This window comes from Marmota monax, unplaced genomic scaffold, assembly GCF_021218885.2.
Source record: "Marmota monax isolate L192 unplaced genomic scaffold, Marmota_monax_Labrador192_F-V1.1 WCK01_AAM20220418_F8-fsc00078, whole genome shotgun sequence".
Lineage (NCBI taxonomy): Eukaryota > Metazoa > Chordata > Mammalia > Rodentia > Sciuridae > Marmota > Marmota monax.
Window position 1 is genome coordinate 8907804 of NW_026694865.1, and position 25742 is coordinate 8933545.

The 25742-nt window shown below is 32.8% G+C and overlaps 1 protein-coding gene across 2 annotated transcripts in view; it reads left to right on the top strand.

Annotated features, from left to right (window-relative positions):
- The window catches only part of LOC124080583 (intermembrane lipid transfer protein VPS13C), a 140760-nt gene that overhangs the window by 69822 nt on the left and 45196 nt on the right, over positions 1 to 25742 (top strand). For both annotated transcript variants that reach the window (XM_058573333.1, XM_046426544.2), the window contains 17 exons: positions 929 to 1071; positions 1880 to 2072; positions 3611 to 3725; positions 4349 to 4485; positions 6772 to 6895; positions 8513 to 8630; positions 10910 to 11039; positions 11861 to 11939; positions 12562 to 12701; positions 16804 to 16957; positions 18376 to 18455; positions 19957 to 20016; positions 21606 to 21765; positions 22493 to 22609; positions 23576 to 23679; positions 23877 to 24044; positions 24238 to 24542. In XM_058573333.1, coding sequence (XP_058429316.1) covers positions 929 to 1071; positions 1880 to 2072; positions 3611 to 3725; positions 4349 to 4485; positions 6772 to 6895; positions 8513 to 8630; positions 10910 to 11039; positions 11861 to 11939; positions 12562 to 12701; positions 16804 to 16957; positions 18376 to 18455; positions 19957 to 20016; positions 21606 to 21765; positions 22493 to 22609; positions 23576 to 23679; positions 23877 to 24044; positions 24238 to 24542 — 2327 coding nt within the window. The remainder of the gene's footprint in view (positions 1 to 928; positions 1072 to 1879; positions 2073 to 3610; positions 3726 to 4348; positions 4486 to 6771; positions 6896 to 8512; positions 8631 to 10909; positions 11040 to 11860; positions 11940 to 12561; positions 12702 to 16803; positions 16958 to 18375; positions 18456 to 19956; positions 20017 to 21605; positions 21766 to 22492; positions 22610 to 23575; positions 23680 to 23876; positions 24045 to 24237; positions 24543 to 25742) is intronic.

The following is a 25742-nucleotide window of genomic DNA, read 5'->3' on the forward strand; positions in this document are numbered from 1 at the left end:
CTTATTATTTTCCTGATTTTTGCTCTAATGTATCTTGAATTCTACAAGTGTAATTGTGTTTGTGTGTGTGTGTGTGTGTATGTATTCTTGCATGCATACTGTTTTTACAAATAATGGATATTTACAAAGAAATATTGAAAGTACTACCTTCTTCCAGAAGAGGTGGCTTTTTTTTACTTCAGAGAAAATTTTTGTGTTTTGGTATATGTAGCCACCGACAAGTGGGATTAGTTCTATCTTATTTAGGCATTGAGATGATTTGATGCTGGGCTACCAGTCTTGGGAGTCTGCCTACTTCTTCTTTGTTCCCATCATGTATCTTTTTAGGGTCCCATCCAAAACAAGGGGATTTTGTTAGTGCCATTGTCCCTTGGTGGGACCTGGTTTTCTGCTTTGAACCTGCCACCCTTGCTGTTAGCTTTCAGGCTGCAACCACTTAAATTTTTAAATGTGTCTAGGGGAAACACATTCCTAGATTCTAGGATCATCTCTTTGGTGTTTGTCCTACCTTCAATTTCACTCAATAGTTTTTGGGTCACATTTTTCCCCCCAGTGTCTTGTAAATATTCATAGCTATGAGGAAGATGTACTTTATAGTTTTTCTTGTCTTGGCTAGAGAATTGGTCTGAAATATTTAATTTGCTTTAGTAAAAGATGATGAGTTGAATATTCCTACTATACAGTGTTTGTCATTTTTCTTAATCTCTTTTAAAATTAAGAGAAATGAATTTTTGGATCTTTTGTAAATGTCCTGTTGAGCAAGCTAATTCATGGAATTTTCTAATACTCATTTATTGTAAGTATATGATGCCAGAATCTACCATATTTTATTGAATCACTTTATAATTCAAAGTATTTAATTAAGAAGAAACTGTTAAAGCAATAATTACTTAAACTTTAACAATTTTCATTCTTTCTTACCATTCAGTATGTTGCCCATATAATGACCCTGAAGTTGATAAGTACCTCTGTTGTAATCAGGGAAAGTAAAAATATTCCAGAAATACTAAAAATTCAGATAATTGGCCTTGGCACTCAAGTATCTCAGCGACCAGGAGCACAAGCAGTGAAGTAAGTTTTAAAAAACTTATTATTTCAATTTTTATTTCTAATTATGATTTAGGTCCCAACGAAGGAGTATTATTCAGCATTAAATAAACTGATTAGTAAAAACTTTTTTCCTTTATGTAGGCCAAGATAGTCTTTTTTATATTTGTTTGTTTTATTTTGAAACTATAAAGCTAGTTCATCATTTTTTTCTACATACCCTCCTTTCCTTCACAAATATTATTAATCTATAGACTCTATATTGTGAAAGCTATGCATAGGTCCAGCAAATTTCTTTTTTCAAGTTGATAAGAGAGGATATGCAAAAAAACTCATAATTCAAGAAATATGTAGCATATTAACTCACTGTGAGAAGGTAATGTAAAATTAAATACCTCGTAGTCAGTGCTACACAGGCTCAGTTGTAGAAGAGAATAACTTGGCCAGGAGAAAACTTAAACTAGCTGAACAAGACACTAGGAGAAGTAGGGATGTGATGGTAGGTATTATAGGTCACTTGGAAATAGATGAGTTTGTCCATGGGGCATATGCTTTTATTTATATAGCAGTGAGCAGAACCTCTGCAGTACTCTTGGGTTGTCTAAAGTGAGTTTTTCATGTGAATGATATGGAGTTAATAACAATAACAACATCAGCAGCAACAAAAACAGATTGTATGGGTAATGAATGCCAAGCCAAGGAGATTGCATTTTAACTCTGGTAATGGGCATGAACCTGGCTTTTGAAGAAGTTTAAGGAAAACTTGTAATTTAACCCATTATATTGTAATGGATATTATTACTTCCTCCCTCCCACCCCACATTGATTGTAGGATAGAAGCAAAATTAGAACACTGGTATATAACAGGTCTGAGACAGCAAGATACTGTACCATCACTTGTGGCTTCAATTGGTGATACTGCATCATCTTTGCTTAAAATTGAGTTTGAGACTAATCCGGAGAATAGTCCTGCTGACCAGACCCTGATTATTCAGTCTCAGCCTGTAGAGGTCATCTATGATGCTGTAAGTACAAGGAGAAAGTAATTCTATTGAAACCGTCTTGTATTTCTGATGTATGTTTGTCTTATTTCTCCTCTTTCATATTTAACATTTATTAATAGGTAAGTTTCCAAACAGTTTTATTCTTGTTTCAAAAGCAGTGCACAATTAGTGGTTTATTTTGATTTTTCTTATATTTTTCTACCATAAAGTTTATTTATCTCTGCTTATGTTAAGTTTAAAAAAATACTAGTATATTAGAAAGAGTTTCATGTTCATTTTACCAACTATTCCCAAATAGTTCATACTGACTTCCTACTCCAGTTCCTTTCAACTTATTCTTCCTTTGCTTTCAATGTTTAGAACCCATTCAGAGTGGCTTGGGAGTGATGAAAAAGAATTTCAGTGTTTACATGGGGAGAAGCACTGGCATCTAGGTGTCACTGAAAATGTTGGCTCAGGTTCTGAATCTGTGGCTGTGCTGTTGATTCTGCCTGTCTTCACACCAGCAAGATAAGCCTGGCTTGCGTCTCATCACACCACTTACAGATTGGCCCTACCATCACTTATTTTTACTTTACAGTTTAGAGCTAGATTAACAGTGTATGTGAGAAGCAATCTATAAAGACTCTAGAACTCATTGTATTCTCTAATGTTTTAAGAAAATAAATTGTCATTAAATTCACATAAAAATACCATCTTGAACATTTTTAAGTATATGCTTCAGTACTGATACATTCAGTCACGCTGTTATACAACTGATCTCCAAAAATTTTTTCATCTTGCAAAATCTCTGATTTTTCTTTTCTTTTTTCTTTTTTTTTTTTTTAATGTTTTCTTTTAGTTGTAGATGGACACAATAGCTTTATTTGTTTATTTTTATGTGGTTCTGAGGATCGAACCCAGGGCCTCACATGTGCAAGGCAGGCACTCTATTACTGAGCTACAGTCCCAGCTCGAGCTACAGTCCCAGCTCCCTGAGTTTTCTTTTTTACTTTTAATTTTACATGCCAGTAAAGGTGAACAGCTTTCCTTATTGCTCTAAACTTCAAAATTCAAACATCCAATTACAGTTTCAATAAATGGAGTTTTACCATCTAATTGGAGGCTAAAACCAGAAGTAATGTCTTTTGCCACATATGTCACTATAGAAAATATTTGGCACCTTAATGATATGTACTAATCTGTGGCCTCTCCAGAGGAAGATATAGTATTAACCTCAGAATATCTTTAGGTTTCTCAGTTCAAAGCGACAGTTTTTTAGAATTGAGTTGAAACCTTAAAATTTATAATATAGCCGGTGTGGTGGTGCACACCTATGAGCCCAGCAGTTTGAGAGGCTGAGACAGGAGGATCATGAGTTCAAAGCCAGCTTCAGCACTAGCAAGGCTCTAAGCAACTGAGTTAGACCCTGTCTCTAAATAAAATACAAAATAGGGCTGGGGATGTGACTTGGTGGTTAAGTGCCTTTGAGTTCAATCCCCATTCCTACCCCCCCCCCCCCAGTTTATAATATAGAAGAATTATGTATAACTTAGTTGTATTTTAAAATTCTTTTACAGAAAACCATAAATGCAGTAGTTGAATTCTTTCAGTCAAATAGGGGATTAGATCTTGAGCAGATAACATCAGCTACATTGATGAAGCTGGAAGAAATTAAAGAGAGAACAGCTACAGGTAAAGAATCTGAGTGTCTATATAAGCATCAACTAAACTTTGAAAATGTTGTCTAATCTAATGTAAACATTATATTTAAAATCATATAGGTTGTTTTCTTCTTTGATTTGTATTCAGGCTGTATTATTTAGTGGACATAGCTTAACCAAAGCCAAATATACTTTCTACACCAGATGAGAAAGAATAATATCTGGCACACATGGTTCTTGCCTGCATTATTTATAGGAACGTTGCCTCAGAATGGGCTTGAGGTGGAAATATCCCTCCATCTCACTTCTTAAGAAGTTGAATGACTAATTTTAAAGATATAGGTTTTTGTATAATGTGGCCTCTAAACTCAAGTCAGCTATTTTATCTGGTTGCTTAACCAGGGAAATAGTAAATCATTCTGTCTTTAGATAAAATTGTAGCTGTGTTGGGTTTACTGTACTTATGTGTGCTGATGTGATCATAGCCTATTGAATAGATTCAGTTTTCACCTCATATGTTGAATTGAGAATCTTTGAGAAGAATTGAAACTCTTCCTAATGCTTTTGAAGTAAAATTCTTAGTCTGATTGTTAATAGTATGATCACTAATACTTAACTTGAACTTCTAATCATTTTTTTTTTGGTCTTCTGTAGGACTTACACATATTATTGAAACTCGAAAAGTCCTTGATTTAAGGATAAATCTAAAGCCTTCTTATCTAATAATTCCACAGACAGGTTTTCACCAAAAAAAGTCAGATCTTCTCATTTTAGATTTTGGTACATTTCAGGTATGTATATATGCATTTTTGTTTTTGATAAGCTTGGTAGCTTGATATCTGATAACTTGCAGTTTTTTCCCTCACGGTTCACTTAAACTAAACATAGACTTACTTTTTCCAAGCCTAGCTTAGAATATTTCATATATATTAGATGCTGATTAAAATAAAACACCCCAGAATTTTCTGTAATGGTAGATGATTTGACATTGAGGACTACTTTCGTCTTTTCTGAATTGGAGATAAACAGTTTTCATGGTTTGTAAAGTTTAAGTATACAGTGTTACTGTTGCTAATATATTTTGACATTAGGAAATTGTACACTAGGAGCATAGGTTTGTTTTAACTACTGTCAGTAACTAAGTATTCTTCCCCCAACCCCCTTGTTGTATGTTAGCATCCACATATCAGAGGGAATATTTGACCTTTGATATTTTGGGATTGTCTAATTTGATTTAGTATGCTAGTCTCCAGGTCTTTTCATTTACCAGCAAATATCATAAAGTCATTCTTTATGGTTGAGTAATATTCCATTGTGTATATAAAGCATACTTTCTTTATCTGTTCATCTGTTGATGGGCACCTAGGTTGGTTTCATAGCTTAAGCTATTGTGAATTGTGCTTTTATAAACATTGAGGCTGTGTCACTGTAGTGACATTTAATTCATTTTAACTCCATTGGGTAAATACCGAGGACCGGGATAACTTGGTCCAGTGGTGGTTTCATTCTTAGTTTTTTTGAGGAACCTCCATACTGCTTTCCAGAGTGGTTGTACCAATTCATGTGGAAAAATAAGAGGCCCAGAGCAAAAGCAATCCTTAGTGAGAAAAGTGAAGCAGGAGGCATCACAATACATGACCTTAAATTGTACTACAGAGCTATAGTAACAAAAATAGCATGGTATTGGTACCAACTACATATGAAGACCAAGGGAACAGAATAGAGGACACAGAGACAAACCCACATTAATAGTATCAAACTAGTCAAAAGTGCCAAAAACATACATTGGAAAAAAAATAGCCTCTTCAACAAATGGTGCAGGGAAAATTGGAAATCCATATGTAGTAGAATGCAATAAAACCCCTGTTTCTTACCCAGCACAAAACTAAACTCAAAGTGGATCAAAGACCTAGGTATTAGACCAGAAACCCTGCACCTTCTAGAAGACAATATAGGCCTAACTCTCCATCGCGTCAGCTGAGGAACTGACTTCCTCAACAAGGCTCCTAAAGTGCAAGAAGTAAAATAAAAAATCAATAAATGGTATAGTATCAAACTAAAAAGCTTCTTTACAGTAAAGGAAACAATCAAAAGCATGAAGACACAGCCTACAGAATGAGAGAAAATCTTTGCCACCCACACCTCAAATAAGGTGTTAATTTCCAGGATATACAAAGAAATCAAAAAGCTTAACAACAAAAATCAAAAACAAAAACAACAACCCAAGCAGTACATGGGCAAAGGAACTAAAATAGATAATTTTCAAAAGAAGAAATACAAATGGTCAATTAATATATGAAAAAACTCATCTCTAGCAATTAGAACTCCTATATTTTGAATTTTGAATCTTCTGGAAAAGGTGACACTTTTAAAAAGTATAGTCCTAAATTTCACTGAGAAGGAGGAAAAGAAAGTAGAGATTGGAACTGAATTCTAATGGCCTAATTGCTTTCATAGCATAGCTAGGAAAAGGAACAGAACCCTGCTATTTAGGTGAAGGATGCAAGGTGTAGGGGAGCTGAGTCCTAAGCCATACCTTCTGAGAGCCAGGAAGAAGAGTTTCCTTTTTAGTCAGGTTATTTGAGGCAGACAGCTGAGTAACTGATCTAATTATTGAAAATGTGCTTGGCACCTATTATTCAAACATAGCAGATGTATGATAAAATATTATACTCCTAATAAAGTACTGTAAGTAATTACCAATAAATTAAGTAAAGTCTGGATTCTTTAAGGGTAATCTTCTCATTTTAGTTAGATTTTTTTTTAATTTTTAATTTTTTTAAATTTAAATATGACAGCAAAATGCATTATAATAATTCTTATTACACATATAGAGCACAATTTTTCATATCTCTGGTTGTATACATAGTATATTCGCATCAATTCATATCTTCATACCTGTACTTTGGATAGTAATGATCATCACATTCTGCCATCATTAATTACCCCATGCCCCCTCCCTTCCCCTCCAACCCCTCTGCCCTATCTAGAGATCGTCTATTCCACTCGTAACCGAAGTGTTGATGTAAGTACTTTCCTCTTGTGAAAAATTTAAGAAATTTTTTCCTCCATTTTAGCTCAACAGTAAAGATCAAGGTTTACAGAAAACTACTAATTCATCTCTGGAAGAAATAATGGATAAAGCATATGACAAGTTTGATATTGAAATAAAGAGTGTGCAACTACTCTTTGCAAGAGCAGGTAAACCACTGCTCATCCTTTAAGGTCTTAGGTTGAGTGGCTTTAGTAGTGTATGTATATATGTATATGTTTATGAGTTCTGACAACTGTTTTCATATATAGCCTGTAGAACACCAAACAGGACTTACCAGTGCAAATCACCATCACAGTTAGAAATAGAAATTTACCTAGCAATATTTTTATCTAAGCCCATTTTTGCAATGTAGCTGTTTTATCAGCTCAGAATACAAAATGAAAGTTTCATTTGGTTCAAGTGCTTCTGTCCTAATGCTTTTGGAATGTTTCAGTGTTTTCCTTAGTATTTTTATTATTAAGTATTTTACTGCATTAGCCTGTGCTTCTTTTCAGTACTACTTTAACTTCTGCTTTATAGATACTTGAGAAATATATATCTACAATATAGTACAGGTTAAACATCCCTAATCCAAACATCCTAAATCTGAAATGCTCCAAAATATGAAACTTTTTGAGTATTAAAATGACACCACAGTGAAAAATTCTCCTGCTCTCATGTGACAGGTTATAGTCAAAATGAACATGCACTAAAATATTGTGTAAAATTAATTTTCATCTTACTTGTTTAAGGTATATATGAAATATGAATGGATTTTGTTTTTAGGCTTGAGTCCCATCCCCACGATATCTAATTATGTATATGAAAATATTCCCACACCCCCCAAAATTTCTAAATCCAAGGCATGTCTTCTGGTCTAAAACATTTTGATTTAGGGGTACTTAACCTGTAGCTATAGTCCTAAAACTTTAAAGATAATTATTTTTCAAAAGCTTTTGTGTTTTATATTGCTTAAGTATAGATTTTTGGTCCATTGTACTTCAGTTTCTAGAGGCAATAAGTATAAACCATCCTTGAGTATATAACCCTTTATAAGTCATTGGAGGAAGGTACAGACATAATCTCTAAAAGCAGGATTTATATTCTTGTAGGATTTATAAAAACATAAAGAAAATGTTGGATTTTATGTATTAGGAACCTGTTAATTCCTTTAGGTGAAGTACTTAAACAGATGATTAAAACTGCCTTTTCTCTTATACTTATCTGTGAATAATTGTTTGACTTACAAGGTATAAAAGCCCATCAATAAAGATCTGCAAAGGATCCTTAGCCACTGGGAAATCTGTTTTTCAGATCTCTTTTTTTGAAGAATGGTGATTATTACACATGTTTTTTTGGTCAAAAAAATTAGCTTGATAAAATATTTTTGCTTTGAAATTAAATGCTAAGCTTGTATATCTATTGCACTTAGGAACCATAAACTTATTTTTTTTCACCTGTGTTTTCTCTCTTCACTATACCCACTCACCTTGATCACCAATTGTAAATTGAGGTAATAAATGCCTGTTTTTTTTTCCCTTTTTGTTTTGAAATGCAAGGTATTATCGTATAAATGTTCTCCAAACATCTAGAATCATTTTTATATCACAAACTGACTTCTGTCAGTCTATATTGAAAATAAAGATTATTTAACTTGTTTGCTGAAAGATTTAAAAATTTGTGTTCATTGACTCTGATAACTCTTTTTTAGTAACTCAGAGTAGTTTTCCACAGAATATCTGATAATTTTTTAAAAATAATATTTTAAATTATTTTTTTTAAAGAGGAAAACTGGAAAAAGTGTCGATTTCAGCATCCGTCAACTATGCATATATTGCAACCAATGGATATCCATGTTGAATTGGCCAAGGCAATGGTAGAGAAAGACGCTAGAATGGCCAGGTAATATATGCACTGCTTTTGTATTAGAAATCAACAAAGTGACCTATATCTCCATAAGTTACTAAATTTTAAGGAAGCAAAAAATGTATCTCTGCGAGCCAGAAAAATACTGAATATTCTGTCTTGGAGCAGAAATAACATTTTAAAGAAGACATTTGTTTGAATTATATCTCATATATCTCATTTCAGCATTCTTATTTGAATGTTGTATGAAAGTTGATAATCCATGTTTTTGAATGGATTCAATTCAGGATTCAATATCCATAAAATAAAATCTTAAAAAAAAATTAGAGGCTATTTTCATCTTGAAACCATATAAATTGTGAGAAATGTAGGAAAAAAATAGAAAATGAATTTTGAATTTAAATAGATAATTGTGAAATTATGTTGCTGTTTAAAAACCAGCTTTATTGTGGTATAATTCTATAAGCTGTATCATTTAAAATGTCCAATGTAATGAAGTTTTGACCTATGTATAGCTCCATGAAACTATTATCGCAGTCAACGTACTGAATGTGTCTATCACCTCCAAGTCTCTCTTTCCCCACCTAACTCCTTTCCCCTAGTCCCTAGGTGACACTGTATATTTGTGTTTTCTGACACTCTACATTTGTTAGGATTTTCTAAAATTTAATATGAATAGAATCATAGAGTTTTTGGTTAGCTATTTTCGGCATGATTTATTTGAGATTCATTCATATTGTTGCATGTATCAAATAGTTCCTGATACCCTTTGTCAGATTGATGTTAAACCAGCCTTTCCTTACCAGATAAATCTTACTTGGAAATAATGTATTAACCTTTTAAAATATTGTGGTCTTTGCTTGCAGAAATTTTGTTATGAAGTTTTATATCTATGTTGATTGGGGGGGGTATTGGTTTGTGCTTTTCCTGTTTTGTTATAAGGGTAATGTTGGTTATCTTGAAGATCTATGGAATTGGTATTCTTTCTTTTTTATATGTTAGGTAGATTTAGCAATAAAGCTATCTCAGCTTGGAATTTTCTTTGGAGATAATTTTAACTACACATTCAGTTTCTTTTGTAGATACATGTCTATTCAGATTATTCCTTAGAGTGCTCTTTTGTGTATTTTAGTTGTTTTGAGCAAAGGTTTGAAGTATGTTTGCAGTGATTTTTTTTGTATATTTCAAGAAATATATTCATCTTGGTTATTGAGTTTACTGGCATAAAGTTATTTTTGTATTTTCATATTACATTTTTAACACCTTAAGAATCTCTAAGGTGTTAAATCTCTAAGTTAAGTGATCTTAACTCTGTCATTCCTGATATTAGTAATTCATGTCTTTTCTTTATTTTTCTTAATCTGACTAGTGTTAATCAATTTTGTTGATCTGAAAGAACCCATTTTTGGTTTAAATTATTTTCTATATTTTGTTTCTATTTTTTTAATCTTCCTGATTTCTACTCTCCTGCTTATTTTTGTTTTCCTCTGCTTACTTTGAGTTACATTTGCTTTTCATTTTTAGTTTTGTAAGATAGAAGCTAAAGTAATTAATTTGAGGCTTTTTATTTTTCCTGATATAGGCATTTAGTACTATAAATTTCTCCCTAAATACTGCTTTATTCTACCCCAATAATCCACCTAGCAATTGGGCATCTGTCAACTTGAACTGTTCACAGTTTAGTCAGGAAGCCAAACATAAACCTAAAAGAGCTCTTTGAGTAGCAAATAGCTGCCAGGAAGCTATTGACACAAACAAATGTCAAGCAGTTGTATTGAGTAAGGAACAGAATAGAGCAGCTGCCCAAATTTACATGACAGATAAATACAGGCTTGGTGATTTACTAGTTAAATGGATGTCCTCATGGAGCTTACATTTTAATCAGGAGACCCAAAATAAACAATTGTACAAATGATATGTCAGGTGCTTCCCACTGCCATACATATAAAAAATAAAAGTGAGAAGATAGAGAATAATGGGGTAGGTGTTCTTTGATACTGATAAGAAATCAGAGATTTTAGGAAATAATGTATGTGTGGTGATTTTGGTTTTAAAAAGTAGACAATTGTGAAGGATTGTCATAACAATTAGTTAATGTAAAAAGTTCTAACTGCATAAGAATGGAACACTTAAATTATCTTACATAGAACTTTCCATTCCCTGATAATGTTGTCTAAATGAAGCATGAGTGGAATTAGATTAAAACATGTCCAAAGCAACTTTGACTTGACAATATAGTCCCTTCTCAAATTTATCCCCTCTTCACAATACAGAGAAGCTGACTTTGAAACCTTATAGTTAATTTATATTTTTAGATTTAAAGTATCAGGAGGACTTCCTTTGATGCATGTGAGAATTTCTGACCAGAAGATGAAAGATATGCTGTGTTTGATTAACAGTATACCTTTGCCACAGAAATCATCTACACAGTCTGCAGAGAGACAGGTAAGTGGTTATAATAGATATACTGAAGCTTCTCTTTTCACAGAACTATCATTCATTCATTCATTCATTGTACTGGGGATTGAACTCACTGAGCTACATACCCAACCCTTTTTAAATTTTATTTGGAGACAGGGTCTCACTATGTTGCCCAGGCTGACCTTGAACTTTTGATCTTCTGCCACCACACCCACGCCTGATTAGAAAATTATTATTTTTAAGTATTCATGGAAAGTTAGATTTATGGAATTTGTGACTGAAAGGACAAGAAATAAAGAAATGAAAGTAAAAACGTTATCAATTTGTAAAACATTTTAAATAGAGCCCAAAATAGAAATCTTCTTTGTTAAATTGCCAATAAACTAATGATATAAAATTTTCTTATATGTAGGACTTAAAAGTTCTAGATCACTTTAATTATAATGATCTTTGTAGCATAAAAGAAATGTTGTATTTTTACTTACTTTGAAATGAAATATCAGAGAGTCCACTGATGGTGATACCATTTTGCAGGGACCTGTATAAACGTGCATTTTAGTATTGTTGTTAGCAACAACTAAATGACACAGAATGATGAAATAGACTTGCCTACTGGAGTTATATTTAGTTTTGTCTTTGTAAATGTGGATGTTAAACTTAATAATTTATAGAATCTAACCAATTATTAGCTGATTACATGAGATGTCTTATTAGAAAGTTTGTGTATTGTGTGTATGTATCTTTTCATCTCTGCCTTCTATTACTTTTTGTTCTTTGCCTCATTTATGTATATTTAGTCTTGCTAAATCAGTAATTTTAAGAAAGCTTTTTATATTCTTTGCCAGATATCCTCAATTCCTATTATTTCAGGAGGGACCAAAGGTCTACTTGGTACTTCACTGTTGCTAGATGGAGTGGAATCAGGTAAGAAATATAAACTGTTGCCAAGCCAAGCCTATAAATTGTTACCTAGAGATAACATTTTCAAAAAATAAAGGAATTCTGAAAGTATTATAGTAATTTACTGGTTCTACTAATGAATGCTGTGACTTTGGGTCACTTATTTTTTTTAAGCTCAGCTGCCTTCATTGGATGAATGACAGTTTGTGATTGATAGTACTTAAGATTCTAAATAAGTTACTTTATTTTAGTTTTTGCTTCATTCTCTTTGTGATACTTTTTTCTATCCTGGTCTGATTTCTTTTAATTTTGAACTAGAATGTAAGCTTTGAAAAGGCAAGATCATGTCTATCCTGGGCATTTATAAGATAGGTGATCCCAATAAATATCTTACTGCATATTGAATAAATGAACTAAGGTAAAAAGCAGAATTATTTAAGTGAAAACAGTAGTGCTATTTGACTTTTAATTTGATTGTCACATGCCAAATTAAATCACTTTATGGAACTTTTAAAATTCAGACTTTTGAGTCTGTATATGAAGTTTATATCTAATGAATTTTACTTTTGGGAAATTCAGGTTTGAGTGTTTTGTGCAGTTTGCAGTGGATATTATGTAAGACTAAATGAATATCTTTTTCCTTTAGAGTCTGATGATGAGTATTTTGATGCTGAAGATGGAGACTCACAGATTGCTAAAAGTATCAAAGGAACAGAATTTAAAAAAGCTGCAGAGATTCCAAATGAGGAACTCATTAATCTTCTACTCAAGTTTGAAATTAAAGAAGTACGTAGACTTTTTGTCCACAAATATATTTTTGTTGCCACTATCTTCTTAACTATAAGCTAGACCCAGGTATCAAGTATATTGAAAATGTGCTCTGCCTTTCTTACTGCCCAATGCATGTGCATGCTTACACTTAAACATGTGGGCTGTTTGAAAAATGAAATACTGTTTTTAAAGAACAATGTAAGGATGACCCATGGGAATAATCCCATCTATTCTGGAATTGCCTGAGACTATTAATTAGAATTTGCATTTCTGCAGAAAATCTCTGTGACATTTATTTATTTATTTATTTGTGATTTCCACTTTTGTGTTGAATAATATTATTTATTGTCATGGTTATAATTTGGAAAAATGTCAACAACCTAAAATTACCAACGTGTTTTTTTTATTGCTTTTAAAGTCATATAGTAAAAGAAAACCTGGAAAGATATTTACAATATAAAACTGGAGAAAAAACATTATAATACCAACGATTATAAATCCATTTAAAATTATGTGTATACATTTTCTTTGTTTAATAATAGTTGTTCATGTCTGGATGGTGGGATTATAGTTTTTCATTTTTGCCTGTTTCCTTTTTCATATTCTAAATTTTGATAATAAGTTTATATTACCTTGGTAACAGAAAACAAAACATAGTAGAGATGTTTCTTATTGATTGTTTAGATCCTAAAGTGAGAGCTTATCTAAAATAATGTCAGATATGAATTGTGTGTACAAATATAAGTATTATTGGTATTTGTTTTAAAGAGAGGTATGTTTTCTACCATTAGCCTTCTTTGACTTCTCTTTTTCTTTTATACTTTGATCCACAATATCAGTCAGTCCCTTGACTCTTCCAAATGCATTCAGATTATGGCTCTTCTCTTCCATTGCTACTGTACTGAGTTATCATTATCTCTTACCTGGATCATTGCAGTAGCCTCTTAACTATCTCTATTTCGATCGAATACTATGTTCTCCATATAATAGCCAAAGTGATCCTTTTAAAGTGAAACTCTAATCATATCACTATTCTTCAAAACCCCTGGCTTCATATCTTTCTCAGAGTAATGACTCAGTCTTTACTGTGGCCTGTAAGGCCTTCCACAGGTCACCCCACATGAATGTTTGGCTTTGTTTTTAGTTCTTTCCCACCTTGCTCACTCTGCTTCAGTCATATTTCGTTTATTCCTTCAATAAATATGTATCCAGGTACCATCATGTACCAGTCATTATACATGAAGGAAACAATAGTGAGGAATGTTTCTGCCTCATGGAGTTTACACTTTTCTTTTTTCTTTTTTATGTATACCAAAGCACATTCTTTGTGCTTGCCTTTTCCTTTGCCTGGGACACCCTTTTCCTGCATGGCTTGATTCTTTACTTGCTTCAGGTATTGCTCAAATGTCATCTTATTGCAAAGTCTTGATCACACAACACATGATAGCAATGTTCATTTTCTCTAGAATATATCTTCACTAGGACAAGGACCATGTCTGGTCTGTTTTCCTTGGTGTGTCCTTGGTTGATGGCATAGCCTGATACATATTAGAAAATACCCAGTAAATATTTCATTGAATATTGAATGATGAAGTAAAGTGAAAAACAGCCAGACACTGAAGGAAAAAATAGTATTGCTATTTGAAAATGTTTTCCCAGTGTGACTTTTTTTTTTTTTTTTAAACAATCTTGAAGTTATAAATATTTTGCAGGCTGGAGATAGAGCTCAGTTGGTAGAGTGCTTGCCTCCCATGCAAAAGGCCCTGGGTTCAATCCCCAGCACAAATAAATAAATAAATCGGTAATAAAATTTATCTTTATGTCCTACTCTTAGTGTATATTTAGAAAATTATCATAAAAATACTTGGTTGGCATGGTGGTGTCACCTGTAGTCCCAGCACATAGGAAGCTAAGATAGGAGGATCCCTTGAGTTCAGAAGTTGAACACCATCCTGGGTAACATAGCAAGACCCAAAACAAAAACAACAAAAACTCACCCATGATTTTATATATTACTTTTTATATCATTTAATAAAAAATTTATTTCTATGATGTTTATTTTTGTTTATCACTTTTATATTTATACTTTTTTTGTGTTATCAGAGATTGAACTTGGGGGCACTTGACTACTGAGCCACATCTCCAGCCCTATTTTGTATTTTGTTTAGATACAGGGTCTCACTGAGTTGCTTAGGTCCTTACTAAGTTTCTGAGGCTGGCTTTGAACTTGTGATTCTCCTGCCTAGGCCTCCTGAGCTGCTGGAGTTACAGGCATGCACAATCGTGCCCAGCTGTACTTAATACTTTATTGTGCTACCTTTTGTTATCTTAGTGTTATTCTGCTAACACTCCTGGTTTTTCTTAAGTAAAATTGTGTGTAATTAAGTATAATTGTGTCATCTGCTAGTAAGATTAATTTTAGCCTTTTTTTGTTCAGCATTTTTGTCATTCTGATTACTATTCTTGGCTGTCAAATTACTCTAACAGGAGCTTAAAACAGCTATTTTAGTTTGCTCACAGTTTGTGGGTTAGGAATTCTAGAAGGATCCAACTGGGTTATTTTATGTATAGTCTTTCATTTCAGACATGTATTGCTTGGGGATGCAATCTGAAGTCCATGGTGGATGTCCATAGTTGTTCACTCACTAGGCTGCTAGCTCCTACTGGTTGTAGGCTGGGGGCCCTGTTGGGGCTATTGTCTGAAGCACATATTCAGGCCTTCCCCCGAATGATAGTGTCAGGGTAGCTGAACTTCTTACATGGCAATTAGCTTTCTCTAGGGTCAACTTTCTGAGGTGGGAGTTTAAAATTCTGTCATCAGAATTTATTGCGAGGTGACCAGCATCCCACTAGGGTAGGTTCCTGCTTAGGAGGTGTGAGACGCCTGGAAGTAAAAAGTCTGAAATAATTAGTAAGAAATAAAGACAGAGCCAGACATTAATAAAAAGGGAAGCATATAATAGGTTTTTCAGTCCTGATAGGAGCTGGAACTGAACAACTAAACAAAGGGTCTGATTCTTTATTTAAGGGGGAGTACATCAAAGGCAGGGTTAAGGTTTCAGCGGGAGGAGTTCAGTGCTTGCTTCTCAATGTAGCTGGGGTCTTGCAGTAAACAGGTTCATTGGCATTTTGTCAAGCTGCACCCATCTCTGAGAGGCTTTGTGGCTTCAGCGAGTCACCCCATCTCCGGTGCGGTGCTGTGCTGAACTTGTGATGGAGCGAGGTAGGAAACCACATGAACCAGACTTTCTCAAACTAGCAGGGTTGCTGCTGGAAGTTTCCCATACCAGGCTTTCCTCCCTAAAAGGCTTCAACATCATTTTAGTTCACTCACAGTTCATGGATAGCTTCCTGCAAAATTCATTATAGTATAATTTTTTTTACACGCTATTGATTGAAGTATTCACAAGCCTGGCCAGGTTGAAAAGGTGGGGACAAAGATTTCTACCTTTTGATGAGTATGTTAAAGAACTTGCGAGTTTTAAAATATTGCCACGTGTGCCTGGTGTGGTGGCATATGTCTGTAATTCCAGTGGCTCCGGAGCCTGAGACAGGAGGATCACAAGTTCAAAGCCAGCCTCAGCAACAGCGAGGCACTAAGCAATTCAGTGAGACCCTGTCTCTAAATAAAATACAAAATAGGGCTGGGGATGTGGCTCAGTGGTCTAGTGTCCCTGAATTCAATCCCCCAGTAACCCCCCCCCCCACCAAATTGCCACACATGTTCTTTTTTTTATTGGCTGAATATATTGTCTGTAATTTCTAGAATTAAGTAGTAGTATGCTAATGAACATTCTTGTCTTACTTTTCACTTTAATAAAATGCTTTTGGTGATGCTTCTGTCATCACCAAACATGACTTATTTTAAGAAAATCATATTAAGAATTCGTAGTTTTTCTATTTTTCTAAATTTAAAAATCAATAATGTTAAATTTTATAAGAATATTTTATAAGTGTACCTATATTCTTGATAATAAAATTTAAGATAATAATTTCCAATCAGGAATATGAGTAGTGTTTCCATTATTGTCATGGTGACATGTATGGAGAAAGATTTTGGTTTTCTTATTTTAAGTATGACATACACTTTTTTTATTGGATGTGATAATTCTTTTAGGTGATTTTGGAATTCACTAAACAACAGAAAGAAGAAGATACAATTCTAGTATTTAATGTTACACAATTAGGAACAGAGGCGACAGTAAGAACATTTGACTTAACTGCAGTGTCTTATTTAAAGAAAATAAGCTTGGATTACCATGAAATTCAAGGTAATAGTTTAAAAAATAGAAATAATGGCCAGTAATAAAAATAGCACTTTTGTGTGTCTGAAGCACTTTTATTTACATAATAAATAATAGCAAATACTGTTCTACAGTATTCACTACAAATAATAACTTTCAATTTTTATAACAATGCTGTGAAATAGGTAGCATTATTATCTCCAGTTGATATCTAGCAAAGTCATAGATTGGTCAGATTGGTCATATAATTTATCCATGAATGAACTGATAAGTAGGCTTTAGGCTGATTGCCAAGTTCAATATCATGTAACTCATGAATGGCAAAAGCATAGAATTTGTCTCTGGTCTTATGATATTGAAGGTCTTGTTTTATTTAATTGTGTTCATGTATCAATAAGAAGCACCAGTTATCCAAATTAAAATGGTAGAATGCAAAGTCAACTCTTAGAAGCTTTTATAGTTTGTTAACCATTTACCTTGTGTGCTCATATTTTTGAGACATGAAGGAAGGGATAAATCCACATAATTAAAATGACCTAATATTTGCCTAATGCTTTTGTCAAATATAAAGACCTATGTTTTATAATTTTAAGCCTTCGTTTGGAAGAAAAATGTTTTATGTTATTAATATTCTGTAGGTATTGTCTTAATACAGAGTTTACATTACTGCCTTAAGGGAAAATATATAATTAATGTATTTCTAAGCCTTTTTTTAAGGGAAGGTTGAGACCTCAGTGGACAAGGGAAAATTAGATGTCTTAGAAGCAGGAGTTATAGATTGTGAATAGTAAAATATGGATGAAATGGTGGCTCTATCAGTCCTCTCTGCATAGCTTTTGGCGGCAGTACCTTGGCACTTCTACATAGGATTTAGAGGACATTTAATAGAACTTCTTATTCTTAAGATAAAAAGAAAGTTTTAATAATTCTCCTTCCTTAAAAAACCTTTTCTATGTAAATTGACTCTCAGCCTAAACGAAGGAAAATTATTTAATTTTCTCGAATAAATTACTTTTTGTAAAATTTTATAGTGCAATAGGATATTAGATTGTTTTAGTCCAGCCTTTTTGTTATATGATTGAGAAAAAAAATAAGTAGCCTTTGGTAAGGATAGAGATGAACTAGAAGTCATATTTCCTGATTCTTAAACCTGTAGTTTATTCTGCTGCCCTAGACATGTACAAGACAGCCTTAAAAATATGTAGGAGATGTTTTTATTATTTTGAAAACAAATAAAAAATCAAGCAAAAGTAAATATGAATGTTTTTAAAGTAAGTTGGATTTCTTATATAAAGATTTGTAATTTTCAGTAACCATGAAAATATGAACAGATATTTTTTAAAGCTTAACTAGTATTTTTAGAAAATAAAAAGATACCTAGAAAGTTTCAAAATTTTAGAAGAGCTGTTTATTTGAAAGCCTTTTTCCCTTTTTCTTCAATTTAGGATCTAGAAAGAAACCCCTTCACTTGATTAGTTCTTCTGACAAACCTGGATTAGATCTTTTAAAAGTGGAATATATTAAGGTAAGGACCATAGAATGATTGTGTATTTGTTGTATACTCAAAATTATACTCTGAGGAAAAAAGATGACAATGTATTACTAATGGTTCTGGATGTGTTTTCATTTTTAATTATAGGGATAACTACTATTTCCTCTTCCATTTGTATACCTTCTTTCTCTTTCACTGTAATAGCCCTTCAGTATAGGGCTTTATGAAATCATTAAGCTACTAATCCCCAAAGGTGGAAGCCTGGGATACAGTTGGTGCTGTTTCTGTCTTCTGGGGCATATTCATGTGTCTCCACTCACTGTATCCAAAGGTGACATTTGGCCTAGTATTCTTCATCAAAAGGAAAAGTTAACTTAGATTGGGTTAGAGGAAACTGCTAGGATTGAAAAGAGACTCAAATATATCACATGAAAAATAAAACTAGAAAAATAGATTACATGAAAAATGCTGAAGAAGAAACTGATGGTATTTGGTTGCATTCAGGATTAGTTGATTTGTTTAATTAGAATTCACCAGCTATTTATTGAATGTCTGTTATCAAATGCCTTTACTGTTAGGCACTTGAATACAGATATGAGAAATACTCTTTGTTCTCAAGGAAATTATATACTAGAATGGCATGATAGGCAAGGAAACAACCAAATATAATATTGATTGGTGGACAACATAATTGATTCTCTAAGAAAGAAAAGCACAAAGTAGTGTAGGAGCAGAAAGTTAGGGAAACTAGTCTGGCCAAAAAGTTTCTCACAGGTGGTAAATTTTTTGAGTTTAAATTTACTATGTTTATTCCCAGTAGATAGAACTAGGACCAGGGGTGGGTTATGTGGGTTATGATGGGAGATGAATGTTTTGTTTATTGTTTGTTTGCTTTTTACTCAGTATGAAGAACTCTTTGAAACAAAATATTCTGTAAAGATTGCAATTCCTTGTAGGGAGACAAGATTTCTTTCACTGGAGAGATATATTTATATTTGCCAAAGACTTTTTTTTTTTTTAAGTAATTGGAGTTGAGCCTAGGATTTTGTATACTAGGCAAGTACTTGTTCTTCCACTGAATTACATCCCTGTCCCTTTTTATTTTATTTTGAGAGAGTGTTTCACTAAGTTTCCCAGGCTCTGCTTGAACTTAACAATCATCTGCCTTCGCCTCCAAAGTAGCTGGGACTGTAGGTATGTGCCATCACACCCAGCTCTGCCAAAGACTTTATAGAGAGATTTAAGCATTAAGTAATGGATGGAATCTATGGAATTTATATTCTCCAGCCTTCAGAGTTTATCATTCTTCCCAGAATTCAATGAACATCATCCCAGGCTTGAAGAGAAAACATTTACATTATTACAATAAGTTTTTTGGATATAACATTAAAATAATGACAGTAAAATTAAATATATAATACACATACAAATATATTTATAGGTAAATATAAATAAATTAACCAGATATTATAAATAAAGGATTTATTTGCTTTGGTCTTAATTCGTTCCTTAGAAATTTTCTTTCTTTTTTCAGGCTGATAAGAATGGACCAAGCTTTCAAACTACTTTTGAAAAAACGGAACAAACACTTAAGGTAAGGGATTTTATTAAACAAATATATTCCTTTTGAAAATAACCTATTCTGGAAGTGTTCACTGTCCTGTAAGGAATATTGATGAGTTATTTGATGAGACCATTGAAAGTTATAAATTAACCTTGTAGATACTTAGCTTGCTCTGTGTCTGATTCAGTTTATTAAAGCAGTTGTTTTGACTTACTGTATCATATCCTACTATAATCTTTTCTAAGATTTCGGTATTATTTCTAGGGAAGGGAGTACTATAGAAAAGGTAACTTTGATATGTAGAGAACTAACAGGATTCGAAATGATGGTGGAATGATGGTGGAATGTGATGGACATTATTATTCAAAGTACATATATAAAGACATGAATTGGTGTGAATATACTTTGTATACAACCAGAGATACGAAAAATTGTGCTTTATATGTATAATAAGATTTGTAATGCATTCCACTGTCATATATAAATAAAAAATTAATAAATAACTAACAGGATTCTAAACAAACCAAACTAAATAACGTCTTGAATATAGGAGTGAAGAAGTGCATAAGGTATAAAGAAAGGTGGTAAGTAATTTTGAAGTTATTACTTCTTAGGCAGTACTGTAGAGGAAGAAGAAGAAAAGTTCTTGTGTGTTACACTAAAATGAAAATGAGAGATATGACTTTAAATGAATGCTTTTGAGAGATGGGAAAATCTGCCATAATCTTCAGAACCTTCCTTTTTGTGGTTTTTGTATCAATTTAGTGTTTTGAGGAAATGAAAAATTGTTTTCTGTGAACAAATTTTGATTTTATTTAAATGTGCTATTAGAAAGCCACACATTCTTGGAATTAATATGTGTTCCTACCTTCGATTTAAAGAGTCTTTGTTTTTAAAACATGTAGTACTTGTTTCTTACAAGTCATATATTCTGTGTTTCTTTTTAAATGATGGAACCATTATTGTGGTTTTTGAAGATCACTTAGTAACTGGGAACCTACAATTGTATCTTATGTATTTAAATTTTATGGGTGCTACTTTTGGAATCATTTCTAAACATATTAGTAGCCCATAGTGGTCCTGGAGTTTTGTAGTGGTTCTGGAGTTTTATTTTCTGATTTATATCTTTTAAATAATCATAATAAATGTGCCATTAAGATCCAGTAAGGAGGCTAGGATTGTGGCTCAGCAGTAGAGCGCTCGCCTAGGGTTTGATCCTTAGCACCACATAAAAATAAAATGCATTGTGTTGTGTCCAGCTACACCCAAAAGATAAATATATTTAAAAAATCCAGTAAGTCATTATGGATGGCTTATGTTGAATATCAGAATGGTCATGAGAGGCAGATTATAAATTCTGTTATCATTATGCTTGGAGGATGGAGTAATTAAGTTGTTGTGGTATTCTAATGTACCCCTCAACTTTGTGGGTGTAACTTGCTTTCCATGTACTCCCTACTTTATGGAGTCCTGAACCTTCCTTTCCTCTTTTCTTTCCAGCTGGTAGAAAGTCTGCTGGGAGCCTCTGGGTGGGGCGTGGGGGGGGGTGAGTCACTGTGTGGAGTACAAGTTATAAATGGTCAAATAAAACTAATTTTCTTCCTAAAACATCTTTTTAGGTGGCCTTTTCATCTTTAAATCTCTTCTTGCAAGCACAAGCACTTCTCTCTTCTATTAACTACCTGACAACCATTATTCCATCAGATAGTCAAAATGTGGGTGTTGTCAAGGATGTACAGATTTCAACTGAAAAACAAAAAAATTCACCTTTGCAGAAAGGTATGAAAAATGTGTTTTGTTTATTGTTAGCAGGGGTTTTAGTATTCCAGGGTGAAATGAGGAATCTTAGAGATCATCTAATTTAATCATTCAAATGCATGTTCTCCCCCTCATTGTGCCCTTTTCTTCAAATTGAATCATATGTGAGCACCTGATCTATAGGGCAAATATAACCCATGCTATTGTTTTTGAAAATGTTTGTTTTTGCTCTTATTTTGGTGGTGGTTGCCTTTGAGAGGGTAATAGAGGAACAAGACCTGTATTTATTCTGAGCTCTTCCCTCCCTTCTCAGTGGCTCCTGAAGAGGTTCCATATCAGTCTTCCCTGCCATTTTAGACATGTGGAAATCAAGACCCAGAGACCAAAGGAAGGGGTTCAGGGACAGCATCTAATTAAATAAGTTCAGATTTTAGATCAGAAAGAATTCCACTCAAATTCTGACTCTTTTGCTTAAGGTGTGTGACCTTAAGTAATGTCTAGTGTCTTTATTTATTTATTTTGCATTTTCTTTCTTTCTTTTTTTTTGCTTTTAAATTATAAAAGTAACATACCTCTGTAGGATGTACAAAACAAAAGTATTTGAGATCTTAAAGAGTTTGAGAATTTAAAAAATGTGTATTTACATATATTTAGCAGAATTATGGTTTAATTAATATGGAGAAAAAAGCTTAACAAAATATGGATTACTGGAATCTCACAGTGATAGAATTCTTTGTTTTATTTTTAGTGATTGTGTCCTCTAAAGATAGTGACATTGTTGGGTTTAGGCTGTTTGCCAAGTTGAATGCTTTCTGTGTCATTGTTTGTGATGAGAAGAGCAATATTGCTGAAATCAAGATTCAAGGTAAAGATCTCATAGTACTAAAAATTCATTAAGAGATTAGCCTGCACACTCATTCTCTTGTGATCTTCTTTCCCCCCCCCCCCCTTTCTCAATACCAGGGAGTATACAAATGGAGTGCTCTGAGCTGTGAAATACCTGTCAGTGTGTGATTAGACTGGATGCTTTCTTTTTGGACTGTAGAAGTTGGTCAGAACTTGACCTTAAAATTGAACCACACACATGTGCTATGGCCTTCTGAGAGTTGTCTAGGAGGTGGAAAAGAATACTAATGCTACTGTTAGAACACCATTGATGGGCTGGGAGAAGCATCAGTTCAATTCAGTTGAAGGTCTATGTAATGCTTGATCATTACTAGACCTTTTTAAGCTTCATATTATCTTTACATATAATCTTATAATTGTACACCATATTTATTCATTTGTACTTTAGGCAAAGCAAACCTATAATGTAGAAGAAAATCTGTGAGCCCATTATGTTCATTTAGGCAAATCTGCTAAACTCATCTAGGTTTTCTCCTGGCCTTAACTTTGTCAGTTTATTATAATCTGGTAAAGGTAAAGAATATGTGTAATATGTTTAATGAAATTCTTTAAGAATTTTAAAAAAACAGAAAGCTCTGGGTTTTTTCTTTTTTGTTTTGTTTTCTTTGTCTTGGCTTGGCAGTACATCTACTAGTCTGAATTTGGTTCATGAGACTTTAACAGGCTCCATAAAAATGACCTAAAGTATAAAGGATTTGTGTAATTCTGAGATATACTAAATGTGTTTTTTTCGGATAATTAATTTTTGATAAATGTATAGGTTTGATGTTTATAAAGCTAAAAAATATCTAATATTAGAACTTTATTCATTGGGATTTAGACATTGCTAAAAAATTAAAACTTTAAAATAATTTTATACAGTGGAAATAAGTATCTTATTTATGACAGATCTGTAGAAATTATAATAATAACATGTTTTTTTCAGGCCTTGATTCCGCCCTTTCTCTTCAGTCAAAGAAGCAATCACTTTTTGCCAGACTGGAAAATATTATTGTCACAGATATTGATCCTAAGACAGTTCATAAACAAGTATGTAATAGTAAACAGTTAATATTTTTTGATGATTGAATATGAAATTCTATTTTATAATTTATTTTTTAAAAACAAATATATTTCAATTAAATATTTATTTTTATAAAGGTTAGAAATGTAAAACATTTTCTGAATGGGATTTTATTTTGTCATTACTTTCCTGGATAGAGAACATTCACAACTCTGTTTTTCAGGCCGTGTCAATAATGGGAAATGAAGTTTTTCGTTTTAATTTGGATTTGTATCCAGATGCTACTGAGGGAGATTCGTATACTGATATGTCCAAAGTGGATGCTGTGCTATCACTGAATGTTGGCTGTATTCAGATTGTCTATCTTCATAAATTCCTAATGTCACTTCTGGTAAAATCATTATTTAAATATTGAGTTTTCAATTTAGAAATAAATAAATCTGATAATTATGATAACAAATGTTATAAAGTCATTGAAAATAATAAGTATATATATATATATATATATATATATATATATATATATATATACAGAAAGTGTTATTTATGTGTTTATTTTTTACTTTTATACTTTGTGTTCACAGAACTTCATGAACAATTTCCAGACAGCTAAGGAGGCACTGAGTGCTGCCACTGCCCAGGCTGCAGAAAAGGCTGCCATGAGTGTGAAGGACCTTGCTCAGAGGAGCCTTCGTGTTTCCTTCTACATTGATTTGAAAGCACCAGTTATTATCATCCCACAGTCTTCCATTTCCACCAATGCTGTAGTGGTAGATCTTGGATTAATCAGAGTTCAAAATCATTTTAGTTTGGTGTCTGGTGAAGACTCCTTAAATCCTCCAGTAATTGACAGAATGGATGTACAGCTCACAAAACTCAAGCTTTCTAGGTATGCTCTTTCTGCAGTTATGGATTTAAGTATTATGTTAATTTTTGCTCTGAAATTTTGTGATTTTGAAACTCATACCTAACAAACTTCCCCTACATATTACATACAGCTGTTTTTAAAACAGCTTTTTATTTTGAAAAATTTTAAGCCTATAGAAAAATTATAGAAATAGTACCATGAGTGTACTTTATACATTTTAGTAGTTTTACCAATTTTATATTGCTTTAATATATGTATGCATAGTATTATTATTTAAATCATATTTTGCTAACTGGTTTGAGAATAGATATCTTGACCCATTGCCCTTAAATATTTTAGAATGTGCCTCCTGAAAGCAAGGTCAGTTATATTGACTATAATATAATTATCAAATTCTGGAAATTTGGTATTGGTATAATATTATCCAATGTGCATTCAATATTGAGGTTATACCTGTTGATCCAGTGATGTCCATTACAGTAAATTCCCCCCACCAGAATCACACATGGCATTTAATTGCATTCTCTACTATTAAGAGGGATTTCTGTACTAATACACACTTATTCTGGAATGTCCTTTAACCTTTCTGTATTTTTCACGATTTTGGTGGTTTTGAAGAGTGTAGTCTGGTTACTTCCTGGAACAGTTCTCAATTTAGTTTTATCTGAGTGATTCATCATGGTTTGATGGAGCTTAGACATTATTGGCAGGAATACTTTGTAAGTAATTTCGTATCATCAGTGCTCACACATGACACATAAAAACACAAGAAGATTAGAAAATTATTTTCTACCCTATCAAATCAGATTTTTATCCAGAATAAAAAGGTAATGATTGTAAAGCAAGTTCATAAAACAGTTCTGGAGAAAAACTTTATGAAACTCCCAAGAAAATGTTGTTAGCATGCACGTTGCTAATGTTTTCCTTAGTCTTTGTACCTAAAAATATATAGTCATGCTTCACTTAATGATGGGGATACATTCTGAGAAATGCACATTTTGCTATCTCATCATTGTATGAACATCACAGAGTGTCCTTACACAAACATTGGTGGTATCAGCCAATCATTCCATGTGATCTCTTGGTCAGAATCTATATGGTCAGGATACACAGTAAACATGAGACATATGTTGTATGAGGCTTCAGCCAATTTAACATGACATACTGTTTTATAGTAAACATTTTTTAAGTAGAAGGAGTACATTCTTAAGTAGTGAAAGA